Raw genomic sequence first — 14,472 nt, forward strand, 5'->3', positions numbered from 1 at the left:
ATTTAATTAATTGTATTACTTTTATTTAATGTTAAAAAAATAACTTGATATTTATTTCGTGTACATTGATATAAAGATCTGGGTGTCGGTAACCCCGGTACACCGTTTCAACTGGCGTCCAACCAGTGGCTCTTAAACGACCACGAGAACACTAGTAGTTAACAAAAAACATTTGGGATACTGCCTTGATTAACACCCAACTAACATATCGTCAACATGAGTATAAAGACTAGACGAAACCGGGGAACATCCGATGAGAACAGATCAACAACAGAAAAAAACACGATAGCTAGAGGAAAAGATAACAGCATTAGAAATTACCACGCAACAGTTGAATTTTGACCTTAGTTTATGGAATAACAAACATTCATCAATTGTATTACAATTTATTGATATGTTAATATGTTAATATTATACCTTATATTTTAAAAAATGATTCAATAAAGTTGCATTTTTTATCTATATTAATTTATCAGTGTAGCAAAAAATTATTTTCAGTTGATGACAATAATTTAAACAACATGCAATATTTGCAAAAGAGATTTATTTGAAAAAATTATAAGCAAATAATGTACCTAATTATTATTCTATAAGCTATTGAATCAGATAGATGTTCAGGTCTTTTTAAATAACGAAAACAAGTAAATAAATTACATGACTAATAGTTATATATATATATCAAAAAGTTATAAATGTTATACAAATAAAATAAATGGTAATTACACATATAAAAATATGAATATAAAAATATAAGACAGGTCTAACTGTTACAAACAAAATTAATAAAATCCTGACAAAGGTGTATGTTTTTCTAAACACTTTTTTATCATATAACCACACACATATGTAAATGTTTTCTTCTCAGGTAAATCTAAATTTCTATAAACATAGTTTATTGATAAAAATATTGATAAACAATGTATTTGAATAATATTTAAATAATATAATAATTTTTTTTTTCTATCTAGGAAACCTGTTAAATTTTTTCATGATGGCGTACTAAAATTTGAACGGCCATTAGTTTCCATTCTGTTTCAATATATTCTGTGGATATATTTAAAATTATTTTCAGAACGTTTGAATTTATCATTTCACTTTCAAAATAAAAATTTAAAAATCTATGCACTTATTTCCAGTATCTCATTAAGAATTTGTTTCTGGCTTTTTAATTGTGTTCATAGCTACAAAAATGAATCGTCATATGGTGTATAATATCAATTACGATTTTTTTTTTTTAATTAAAATCAAACACAAATTATTTTTAATACAAAATTCATAAAAAACCATGTTGCAAGCCAAAGAGGGAAAAAGCAATTTGATTGACAAAAACGACCCAATACAATACCACGAAAATCAAGTAATGTCGTTTTATTGCAGAAATAATAATATTTGTTTCTGATAAATCAATTTAATATTTTTTATTATAAAAGTATCCTTAAGCTTATATATAAATTTATCATCATTGCCTGAGACGATATATTAAATTTATTTTTGATATAATTTTTCACAGGAAAAAATGAATACTAAATTAATCCCAAAAATCGTACCTTTATATGATGGACAAGAATTAAATATTAATCAACAGCTAATATCGAATGGACTCTCCACTATTTCAATACGAAATATAAAAACGAATGAATCTGCGATCAAAGTAAAGTTTTTATACAAATATTAAGTACAAAGAAAAAGTGGTCTTGACTGTTTTATACCACCAATCTTTTTACTTTTGATTTATTTTTAATTGTATTTATATTATATATACATCTGTCTCCCTTATTCCTCATCGAATATTTTTTTAGAGAACTCGTAAAATAACAACGATATATTATTATGTTTTATATATTTTTTTTTTTTTAGGCTTTTATGAGTCATTCAGACTCTTAGCCAATAAAACTACTTCAACGCTCTCAATCATATGCCTGCTCCCAGTCCGCTCCAATTTTTTCTAATAATTCCTTAACGCTGTCCTTCAATCTTTTCTGCGGTCTTCCCCTTGATCCTTTCCTCTCACCATATATGTCGATGCTCCTATCAACATAACTTCTATCGGCCCACCATACATGGTCTACCCATTCTATCCTTATCCCTCTGGTGAATTGGACCACATCTTCTCTTTTGTAAAGCCTGGTACAGTTGTGCATTCGTTTTTATTTCCCATTTTTGTTCTGTATTGTTGAATACGGGTCCGTAAATTTTTTCTAAGAACTTTTTTCTCAAATAAGCGTTATTTTTTTATCATAATTTCTCGTCGTTGCCCATGTGACACATGAATATGTCAATACAGGGCGAATGTAACTTATGTATAGATGTTCTTTTGTTTTCTTTGACAACAGTTTAGATTTAAAGAGAGTTTTCAATGCATAAAAGCATCTGTTAGCAGCACCTAATTTGATATTGATCTCTTCATGCATGTTGTTTTGGTTATTTACGGTAGACCCAAGGTACTTGAACTCTTATACTTGTTCAAAAGGTGTTATTCTCCACTTGAAGATTTTTATGGTCATCCCCTCCTCGTTTTACCATCATGTATTTAGTTTTTACACTGTTGATTTTTAAGCCAATACCTTTTCCTATCTTTATCAGTTCTTCAACAGTACTTTGAATACCTTCGCGTGAATTTCCAATAACCACTATGTCATCTGCATGTTAGTAGGACATATCCTTCGTCAAGGTTTAATACCTCAGTTCGCGGTATCTTTCTTATTACACTCTCCAGTGCCATATGGAAAAGCACTGGTGACATTGCATCACCTTGTTTCAATCCACTATTTATTATAAACGAAGATGATACCTCATTGTTCACCTTGACCTGGCTGCTGGTATTTGTATTGTACAGTTGTATCACGTTGATTAATTTAGTTGGTAAACCAAAGTCTTTGAGAATTTTCCATAGTTTTTCCTATTTATGCTCCCATAGGCTTGTTTTTAATCTATAAAAATCATATGTAGATCTTTTGCGAACTCGTAACTTTTTTTCGTAATTTGTCTTATGACAAATATTTGATTGGTAAATGATTTGTTTTTTTTGAATTTGCTTTGGTAATTACCTACTATCTCATCTGTATAAATTTGCAATCTTTTTAGTATGATTTATGATAATACCTTATACCCAGTATTCAACAGTGTTATTCCTCTATAATTCTCAACTTTATTTTGGTTACGTCGTAATTTTCTCATTATATATTTTATAATAAGGAATATCTTACAAGATATATTGTCCAGATAAATAAAATAATATTATAATAGTTAGGTATGATAGTCATAGTATAATTACTATCATAACTATTATAATATATATTTTTTTTTTTACCTGGACGATTAAAATGTAAACAAATAATTAATGATGCGATAAGATTTATCAATGTAAAGATGAAATTAAAATGAATTAAGGAATAATAATTCGTGGGCAATTTTATGATGGACATATCTTATATAATTATTTTTTAAGATTATTAAGTATTCATTATTTAAAACTAACAGCAGTATTTAAATTAAGAAGAACCTAATTATATCGATTATAAAATCAAATATCAATACTAAAAATGTTATAAATATGTATTAATACAAATATCAAATTAACATATCATAATTATATAAGTATAATTAGTTTATATTATTAGATTCTCAAATTTGTAATAGCACTCAGTGTGCTGAAATATTTTAATTTACAGTAAATATATGAATATAAAAAAAATCTTAAAATTATTAAGTAGTAGTTATTTATATATTTGAGCAGAAAAGAAATTCATTTTTCAACCTCCATCGTCCAGAATTAAAAGGTTTGCATATTGTATCCACTATGAACAATCAAGAAAGAATATTACAGCAACACATTTTAAAAGAAGTAGAAACTATCCACAAAATACGATCAATGTAAATGATAACTATTATTTACTATGTCAGAAATATTTTTTAAAATGTACATGTTCTTTCCTAAGGAAATCATTCTCAACAATTAATAAATGTCAAGAAAAAAATCAAGCTATGTTGGAAAATAACAGTAATTTTTACTAAACTTCTTAAACTTTAACCAAAAAATTATTCTTGAAATAAGAAATAAATAATCCCTTCAAATAAAATTACTGTCATAACCATTTCGGTCACTTAACTTTTATATTTTCTCTACTTACTCGTAATAATAATATTAGATACTAATATTAAAATATTTTTGTATATTATGCGGGTCAAATTGAAATAATAATATTAAATCATTTTTAGTGAAGTCGAAAACTGTATCATCGACAGGAAACCATTTTCTAAAATGTTTAGCTGCAGAAAATATATGTTATAAACATCAACAATCTGTCAACACTAATGGTTTGATATATAACTTAAAAAATGTTTTCTTAATTTCATTTGTTTAGCTTGTTTTTTGTTTTTGTTTTTAGATATTGATACCGCAAAATTACAATTAGAAACAGATCAATTGTGTGTGCTTGATGAGGAGATAAAATCAACAGTTATCAATTGAATTGAAATAATTATGAGTACAACAAAATATTCTATAGTTCTACACGATTTTTTATATGATTTATGTATATACAATTAATATAACCACACACACTGGAAATAAAAATTTCAAACATTTCGTTATTGAATTATCTGACTTAGACTGTTTCAAGATTGATTCAGTTTCATTATAATTAGTTTTACTTGATATAATATTCAAAAATTCCGTATCTTTGTCAATGAATATTAATCAGACCTAAACCACTAAACCTTTCATTTCCCATTCTGTTTCTTAGCCATGTCTTTAAACGACGTAAGGTACTAAAAATATAATGACGATTAATTTTATAAGAATAATCAGTGTTGTGCTTGGATAAAAAAAAATTATCTAGATATAGATAAGATATCTGGATTTAAAATTATCTAGATATAGATAGATAAAATCACTATTATCTAGATATTTATATAAGGCATCAACGTTTTCATCCGTTTGTAGGCGAACTCTTTTGGTCTTGGGCAGTGGCGTAATTAGGAATTTGTTTTTGGGGGGGGATTATAGGTTTTAGCAAAATCTGTACACCTCTTACAGTAACCTCCTCCACCAGAACAAAGTTTTTAATAATTTAAATTTTAATAATAATAATAATCGTAATAGTAAAAATAATCATATTATCACAATATAATAAATAAAATAAAATTACATAAAAAAAGTTTTGGGAGGGGATCCATCCCCCTAATCCCCCCCCCCCCTAATTACGCCCCTGGTCTTGGGTAATGATTGCATTATGTAACAATCCATTTCAAAATATAAAATATTTCACCAATAAAATAAAATTGAAAGTCATAGACAAAATTATGAAAAATATGAAAACGGTCTGACGATAAACACTGAACACATTATGGAAGAAAGTGCACTGCGTATAGTACAAGTTTTTAATGAATAACGGACGTTTCACGCCTAATATTTATTTTGTTGTACAATAATATTATGTAGACACATCAAAGTACGAATTCATAGAATTGGGTCCGGTAATGACAATTATTTAGAGCACATGATTAATGAACAATGGACACAATTTATATATAAATATTGAATTTAATACAATAGGTGTTATCACTCAATTTTCGCGCCTAAACTGGCTAAATATCAATTTCTAATTTCCATAAGAAAATTGAATATTGATAGTTGATAGTACAGTGGTTGGTTAACCAACTACTATGGTCTGTGATCTACTGTATTTACTATATTTCACTATATCTAATACTGTAAATTTAAATTTTTTATACCTACGTACCACGATTTGTACACAAACACCTAAATACATGTAAGTAAGTTATAAATTAAATTATTAGTTAATTTAATGCATAGTCCTACTTATTATATTACATTTAATTTATTTAGAATGGAGTTAGATGATTATGACAATTTATTTAAAGTGATTGCTGTCGCAGAAGCATTTGGTGAATTAGAAAAAAAATATAAAAATATGCAAAATTACAAAATAACCGTTGACTATAGTCACAGTGGGTTCCTTCCCATCGAAACAATGTGTTTACTTTACGAACGGTACAACGGCAGCGCCGTCAAACCGCAGCATGTTGCGGCGACCGACGGCGGAGAATGGCGAAACCGTCGAGTGCGGTGCAGTCCGTCTAAATATAGCAGTTTGGTGTGAACGTAAAAACCGTTCGGGTAAAACCGTTCGGACCCGACGGCGAAAATACCGCAGTGCGTTCGGACCCTAAGGCGGTCGAATGATGATGGAGAACGATCAATTTCTGTGTAGATACAGCGTATCGTAATCCGTGTGTTCCTAAATTCATCACCTTATCAAGCGGATTGATTGGAATTTAGGAACACCTTTTTGGGATATTTCGTTGTAACAAGTTGGTGTATACGTTTGACCGCCATCAACCGCTAATATGTTTTCATAATATCAATTATCAATTATATTCAAGCAAGATTTTCGATTGTGTATAATTTTTTTAAAATTTTAAAGTTACATTACAATTTCTTACTAGTTATTTAAAACAATTAAATTAATAATTTTGAACAATTCTATTGAAAATAAGCTTACCATTCCGATATTTCAACAACAACTTTTTGGTTTTCTTTGAATACAACACAATATTTTATTAATAGTTTTGTTATATTTTTGCATAATGTTTCTTCATCAATATCTAATTAAATTCATAAAATAACAATTAAAATATAACAATTAGCAATTACATATCTTAATAATTGTTAAATATAAATTAAAATTAATACTATTTATAACTAAATAGAGCCTTCAAAAAAGCAGTACTATCCCACTACATAATCTTGTGATAAATGTTTACCTGAGAACTATAAAACTATTTTTTTAACGCTATTAGTTTCCAAAATCTTAGAAATAAGTACACACCAATTTTATAAAAATAAAATAGTTTTACTTAGTACTTACCATGGTCAAACGATAAACACATTGTGTTTGTAACAAGAAGATTTGTATAAACATTTTCTTCATGTGTCAAGTTTAATTGGATATAATCATTCATTTATTATGATTTTAAGTTTCTAAAGTTGACGACAAAACTTATAAGCACGGATGATAATTGACAAATTCAATAACACTAATTTTGGCGGGAATAATTTTTATCAAATCCAGCGGGTTTCATTTCAGTCAATCCGTAAAATAGCAGATTGCTGATAAGTCAATGATTACCTCCCTTCCAACTGATTGGCCATCTGCTGTAATTATGAACAGTCAAAACCAGTAGCTGACCAATCTGATGAATTTAGGAACACGCGGAATATTACGTATTGTAATATTGCTATTTTCTTATCGACAATTACTTCTGTATTTTAATATTTATAAATTATCTACCGCGCAGCTTGTATTGTATAATACATAGTAGTAAGATTAAATTCAATTGGCATTCAACGATTATTCTATATTTACGATAAAAATTGTCAAAATCAAAATTAAATTTCCATAAAAGTGTCCGTTGTTTAGAGTGTCCTGTATTTAGGGGTTTTCCTAAATAAAAGTAGTGAAAATGTCCCTGTTTCCATAAAAACATCCGCTATTTAGAGGTGTCCGTTAAGGGAGGTTTTATTTTAGTAGTTTGGCCTTGCCAACTTTACATTTAATTAAACGAACTACAGATCCAGATGAATAGTTATGCATTTAATAATCTGATGGTTATAAATTATAATATACACATAGATATATAAGAAATACAATAAATACAATTTTATGTCAGTGTAATGAAAATAAAAATGCATAGGTCCGAGCGCTAAATAATAATAATATGGTTTTACCCTTAATATGCTGAACGCCCACTGACGAAATAAGTTAGCGGTTTAATATAATATAATATAACTATTATAATTATAATATTATATGATTGTTATTAATATTTTTCAATCATGAATTAATAATTTTTCCTAAAAACTAGTATATATATTAGAAAATTTCAAAACTTTTGTTGACGTTGTCAAAAAATTGCGGTCCCTAAAATTTTACCGTCCGGGGTAGCTACCCTCTTTGAGGGTACCTATATTATACATATTATACATAATATAATACCTATATTATATTATGTATAATATGGATTAATTATAAATATTTAAAAAAAGGTCATGGGGGGATATACCCCCCCCCCGTTTGACCACCACTGGTTGTTGTGGTGACGGGACATAATTGTTATTTTAAGAGAGAACGGAAATATTTGTCGAGATCGGAAGAATCTTTTAAGACTATTATTTCAATATATACAACTCCCTTACTGTTTTTGTGTATTATTATAGGCGTTGAAAACATTTGCAGAGCATTCAATCATCCATGAAATTCTTAAAAAAAAAATCAAAAACCTGCTCCCTTACTTATAGGATCATCCACTGTTGAATTACTTTCATCTCAAAAGATAATTTCTCTTTCACTCGTAAGTGCTATACAATAAAGAAATCGAAATGATAAACACAAAGGTAAACGGTAAATGAAATTCAAACATGATTCTCTAGGTATAACATTTTTGTCTCAAATGTACCGAAAGTTTGATTTTCGACTTCGAAGCTTTGGATGTCACATTTATTCGGCCAGTAAGATGGGAATCCCATAGTGGCGAGCAGTAAAATGGAAATCCCAAAAAGTGCCAGAGAGGGAGGGAATGTGGAAATCCCTATAACACGGTGTAGTAAAGTGGAAATTTCCAAGAGCGTTCTTAGCACAACCAGAAACTTAAATGTATACCATGGTCCGTACAAAACATAAACTTTCGGTTAAATCTTATACACATAACACAACCTCCTTGCACGACGCATATACGTTTAAACATATTTCGTTTTCATTGTTCCCACACAAGTGCGTTGGACTTTACGGATAAATTTGTTTTGCGTAATTTATATAATAATTCGTATTAAAAAATGAGATCGTTCGCGCAAGTGTAACGTCGCCGTTCAAATTATCTCATTTCGTGTTAACACGAGCACCCGATAACGGTGACAGCGTGTGATGTTCGAGAATTTTCGATTTGTGCGTTATCGTGGTACGATTATCACTGGTCCGTGGACGCCATTACTGCCGGGACTTTTTTTTGTGACTTTTTAATTTTTTTTTTCCGTGGACACTCGTCTGCGAACGTCTGACTCGTAATTTTTCCCGTGCTACCGGCCGTGTGTTTTTGTTATTGCCGCATAGCACGGTGGAGTCGCCATCTCCGGGGACCACTTCGTGTGTATAATGACTGTTCGAACCGTAGCTGACAACTGTCCGCAAAATTTTCTTTCGGTTATCGTCGTACGCGGAGAAGCCAGTTAATGTAAATCGAGACCAACACTGCTGATCAACCGATTCTTCTGCCGGTTGTGGCATTTGTCGCACGTGTGAACACGGTCGTGTGGACATAACCACTCGAACGCCAGACCGTCCAAGGTATGTTCCGTTATATTTGTTAAAAATATTATATTTATTTGTATACGATTTGTCTTGCTATATTATTACAACAAATTAGATTTATTATATTTATTATTACTTTTTTTGGTAATATTACTGTGGCTGTTTATCCCGGCATTTATTATAATTTCATTGATTATCCTTGTTAAGTGTTCTTTTTTATTGCAATTGACGTGAGTACGCCACACAATTGAACTAATGATGGTTTGACTGCGAAGCGCGCAAACAAGCATAAGTACGAAAGATGACAATCAGTACAATAGTTGTAGTAAACCATTAACTTCACCATACACGGTTAAAACAGCAAATGCTGTTTGACTAAATCTATTGCCTGAAAAATCAAAAGAAATATATATAATGGCTTATGAAAAACTTTTAATATCGAGAAATATAAATAAAACCAAATCGTTGTCGGAAAATGTGTTTCTTACAAATTTTAACAAATTATCTACAGAAATTAAATCGTCAATTCTATTGTCCAATCATTTAATGCTTAAAAGCATGAAAAATATGAAACATAATATTAACGTTGATACTTTTTTAAAATTACAAGTTTTTTTTAAAGAGAACATCGAATGGATTAAAAGTAAAAATTCCAAAGTTTTGACTTCAACTGATATAAAAAATTCATTGACGAAGCTCGTGATATTCAATATTTAGTAAAAAGTTAGGTGAGATAAAATTGTTTTGTATATATTGGCTATTTATTCTCCGTTCATTTATTACGATATATGTTATATTCATTAGTGAAATATATATTACACATTAAACTTCTCTACTCAAAAACAAATTGTTTACTATTAAAGGGGAGTTATATGATATTTTCTAAAATGCATGAATTTATGACCCACGAATGTAACGTCAGATAGATTTTTTTTTTAGTTGTAAAAAACGGTTAATGCATCAAGCAGGTTATTGGAAAAAACAAAATTGGAAATATGCCTAAATAAATTGTAATATATTTAAATTTACTATATTCCCGTGCTGATACAGGTCATTATTTCCGCCGAACTTCTGCTACATTATTTACTGATTCTGCTGGTGATGTTACAACAGTTGTAACAGTTGTTGTAACAGTAACTAGTTACTAGTGATGGGAATAATCAAATGGAATAAACGAATGATCCAATTATTTGAAATAATCGAATCATTCAATTATTATTTTTCGATTATCAGAATGATCGAATAATTTTAATAATCGAAATAATAGTAACAGACATATTTACCAAAAGCAAATTAATTAAATTATTCGAAAAATTGCGTGTTATACTCATTTCCCACTGGGTATTAAATTAAGAAGTCGACTGTCCATCAGTATTATATTTTAGTTGTTAAAAATAATAAAATTACTGAGTTTAATTGAAACTACAAGTACTTATTTAGTAAGGGCCCCAGGTCTTATAATTTTTGAGTAAGAGCCTACCGAAATTTTCCGGGTATTACGGTGGGCCAGTACGCACCTGAATATATGATATCCCTATATTTTGTCAAGATCACGAACAATTTTTAATTAAGTCAATTTTATATTTTCCGTCCAGTTTTCTGGATTTTGACATAAATCAATACATCATTGTATTTAACTTAATACTAATTTTAAATAATTAAAATTACGAACTGTACTAATGACATAGAGGCAACAAACCTTCATAACAATTCGCCTTAAAAAAAAAAGCAAAAACTTGTTTACCTTTTTTATCTTAATTCGCAATATACAATCAATATTCAATAGCCATAATTAGTAAATGTATTAAATTATTTATTTTCCTTTTTACAATTAAATTTACAAATTAGAACGAGTAATAATAATACTTGTCAAGATTATTTAAAATATGAATATCAAGTATACAAAATACTTTCACAAGTAATCGGTTAAAATTAAAATTAAATTCGGTTTTATCAATCACAGTAGTAGTATCAAAATAGTTTATATCACGCAAATATTAATAAATAGATAAATAATTAATTTTCTAAGATTACTTTTGACTTGGGATTAATTTGGCAGTATTTTGAGGGCGTGATAATATCTTTGGTATTTTAATAACAGTATTTACAATTTATATTATTATAATACTATACCCTCAGCTAATAACAGTTTTTCTAAAGGTAAATATATGATAATATGATTATAGTTTTGGTCGCATAATAATATTGTTTAGCTATAATAATTAATATTTTTTATCATCTATGAATCAGTATTGATTCACTCACATAAATATCTCGTGCGTATTAAATAAATTATAATGGTTTTGTATTATTAATTATTGTGTGTAGGTAGGTGAGAGTCATAGAACTTTTTGAAATGTACTTTCTATCTTAACGTTTAGTAGTATACTGTATCGATCGAAGTTGAGGTATTTATTATTCAATTGTTTCCCGTGAGTTTTATACTTGGAATTCCAGACAGATAGCACACGAAAGCTTAGAGCGATAATGGTTTTATAATTTTTTTTATCCCTCCCCAAATCAAACCCACAAACACGTACATAGTTCCCGAAAAATCTTTTCCGCGGCTGTAGAAATGCTCTAAAAATTCATCTGCTGAATTAGGATGGATGTTTTTGATGACATCTCTTGGTTGGAAATTTTTAGTGAATCACGTTCTATATCATGTTGTGTAATATATATATATATATATATGGTATACGGAAAATTAAACACGAAAAATGTCATTTTAATTGGTGAAATGAATACAAGAGAAAATTATAAAATCATTTCTTGCCTGCAGAGTATTTCTTCGAACGTTTTACGATTGAGTTATTTCGATAGGTTTAACGCGATATGTAATTCCAATGTTTGACGGTCGTCGTTCAATATAAATACGGGAAATCGGTTAAATCTATATGATGTTGTATGGTCGGGAAAAGGAATAGGAATGAATAAACAATTAAAATGCACTTTAAATCTGGGTTGAAACGTAAAATATGGTATAGTATAAAATGCTTATTATTTGTACGTATAAAACATAAAACTATATACGTTTTATAATGTATAAAAATGAAATCCCATAAAAAAAAAAAATTAATTAATAATTTAAACTACTATCAAAAATGTTAGATTATAAATTATAAATAGACAATTGTGGTGTTATTATTCTATTATTATTAATTATTATTGTACTTATGGTATTTATAGCACTTTTAATATTTTCATATTATTAGATTATGCATAAAAAATTAAAGTATTTAAGGTTTAATGTTTTAGTTTAAATATCTGTACACGATGATTGTTTTTTTTTTATTTATTTTTTTATGTATTCTTTACTAATGAATAGAAGTATCAATAAGAATAGAAACTATTATTAGAATTAAAAGACTTTAATTTGATTTGTACACAAATATTCCATATTATTTTCTTGATAACATGTAATTTTTACTTTTTGAATGTGAATATAATAATATGTTATATTGTGCGTCCGTTTATTATTTTCTACATGGATAGGATACAAGATATATATTCGAAATAATTAGAAAAGACAATTGCGAATAAAAAGATTTTTTTATTATTTATATAACATTATAATTTTTAACGAACTAATATATTTTTACTAGGTAAAAAATTAAAAAGCAAACTTAAAATCTGAAATAGGAAGTATTTTTAATTTTTTAAGAGTGAATTTCAAAAACAGAATATACTGTACATTATGTACGTTTCATTTGTTTTATACGTACGGTATTATAGTGTAAAAAATACAACGTTTTATACGCGTATATTACCAACCCTGTTTAAATTGCATTGTTACAATCAGTTTTACTATACGTCCATGTGGTGGCGTGCACATTGTACGCCGCACATTCGTAGTAAGCTTACGTTTACAAACCGCGTGACGTCATTGTTGCTCCGGCGGTCATAATTGTAAAAAGCAGCACGGACGCAGGACCACTATATTCCATGACCGTTGTGACGGTGAAATCGTGCTAAATGCTGTATTCAAGAGTTGCGCGCGTGACAGTGGCGTGTCAGGAAATCGATAACGTGGCTCGGAATGATATTACATTCTATAACTATTTATTATTGAGTTTCTTGGGTGCGAAACGAAAAATAAATCGTACACGATAGTACAATGCAAATAATATATTGTTATGGGAGGAGAAGGGGAGGTAAATAAGAGAGTTTTCCATGGGAGAGTTTTACATTTTTCGAAACGTCAAACGCGTCTATTAAAACATATTTTACATTAAAATGGAAGAAATTTGTGCTTCTAAGTATTTTCTTACCTTTATCATAGAGCGAACAATATTATAGTCACTGCTCATATTAAAAAATACAGTTTTGGTTAAATTTCTATAATTACTTTTAAGTAAGGCTTAACTATTTCTATAATATCTTAACATATTATACCATAACAATCATAACAATTTATTTTAGTTTAAAGCATTTATTAATTACATTTATAAATTATAATTTTATATTGGCATTTCCAGTTTAGTTCTTTATTCTTGTGCAAATATGCAAATAATAATACATGTTGCAGGCGGCGGTCGTCAAAACCGCATACTTACCGTTCATAACCACACATTTTCCATCGTTCAATACTGCACACATTTTATCTATTGATAAAATGGGTAATTTGGAAGGTCGATAGTTCAAAATCGCACACATTTGATTTAAAGTTAAAAATTAAACACATTTTATTGTTATTAATTAAAAATCATCACAATATAAAATAATTCAATATATAATCAAATTGAAATAAACTCACATCCTAATGTTTTTAAATAATCAATCAAGCTAATTTCGTTGTTAGTGAAACGATCATATAAATTTAAAATAGATTTTTCTTTCTCCCTGTATGCTTTGCGTGTGCAGTTCACGTTGCCGTTTCGTATGAGTCGAAATTTGGTATCAGTAATTATCTGTTGTTGTTTTAACACATCTATCTGGAAGAAAGAAAAACAAAAATAATTTAATAATAACTCAAAATATATTTACTATTTTAAATTCATATTCTTACCGAATGAAATATAGTAGGATGTGGAACATAGAGTTCATGCCTAAGTTGACTATGGTAACTTTCTGCACCATTAGTCGTTTTTATACTTTTATTGGGCTCTTCTGCCCATAATATTGATGTATACGTTATTAATAT

General features: G+C 28.5%; 2 protein-coding genes and 1 pseudogene across 2 annotated transcripts; 2 read left to right on the forward strand and 1 right to left on the reverse strand.

Moving 5' to 3' along the window:
* Positions 1-1,285: 1,285 nt before the first annotated feature.
* Positions 1,286-4,471, forward strand: LOC112687570. The gene is made up of 5 exons (XM_025560323.1): positions 1,286-1,357; positions 1,511-1,651; positions 3,737-3,873; positions 3,939-4,000; positions 4,389-4,471. The coding sequence occupies exons 1-5, from the start codon at positions 1,286-1,288 to the stop codon at positions 4,469-4,471; spliced, it is 495 nt and encodes a 164-aa protein (XP_025416108.1).
* Positions 4,472-5,594: 1,123 nt separating this feature from the next.
* LOC112687571 lies at positions 5,595-6,125 on the forward strand. Its single transcript, XM_025560324.1, has 2 exons — positions 5,595-5,774; positions 5,852-6,125. The coding sequence occupies exons 1-2, from the start codon at positions 5,668-5,670 to the stop codon at positions 6,123-6,125; spliced, it is 381 nt and encodes a 126-aa protein (XP_025416109.1). The 5' UTR covers positions 5,595-5,667.
* Positions 6,126-14,109: 7,984 nt separating this feature from the next.
* On the reverse strand, positions 14,110-14,472 carry LOC112687572 (annotated as a pseudogene).

Source organism: Sipha flava, unplaced genomic scaffold (assembly GCF_003268045.1).
Source record: "Sipha flava isolate LNK unplaced genomic scaffold, YSA_version1 35_pilon_pilon, whole genome shotgun sequence".
Classification (NCBI taxonomy): domain Eukaryota; kingdom Metazoa; phylum Arthropoda; class Insecta; order Hemiptera; family Aphididae; genus Sipha; species Sipha flava.

Excerpts from the sequence above, each read along its gene's own strand:
- LOC112687571 (XM_025560324.1), top strand. The coding sequence starts at position 5,668 with ATGGTCTGTGATCTACTGTATTTACTATATTTCACTATATCTAATACT. Across the intron at positions 5,775-5,851 it reads ACACAAACACCTAAATACAT|AATGGAGTTAGATGATTATG; the intron begins GTAAGTAAGTTA and ends TAATTTATTTAG.
- LOC112687570 (XM_025560323.1), top strand. The coding sequence starts at position 1,286 with ATGTTGCAAGCCAAAGAGGGAAAAAGCAATTTGATTGACAAAAACGAC. Across the intron at positions 1,652-3,736 it reads CGAATGAATCTGCGATCAAA|AAAAGAAATTCATTTTTCAA; the intron begins GTAAAGTTTTTA and ends ATATTTGAGCAG. Across the intron at positions 4,001-4,388 it reads AGCTATGTTGGAAAATAACA|ATATTGATACCGCAAAATTA; the intron begins GTAATTTTTACT and ends TTTTGTTTTTAG.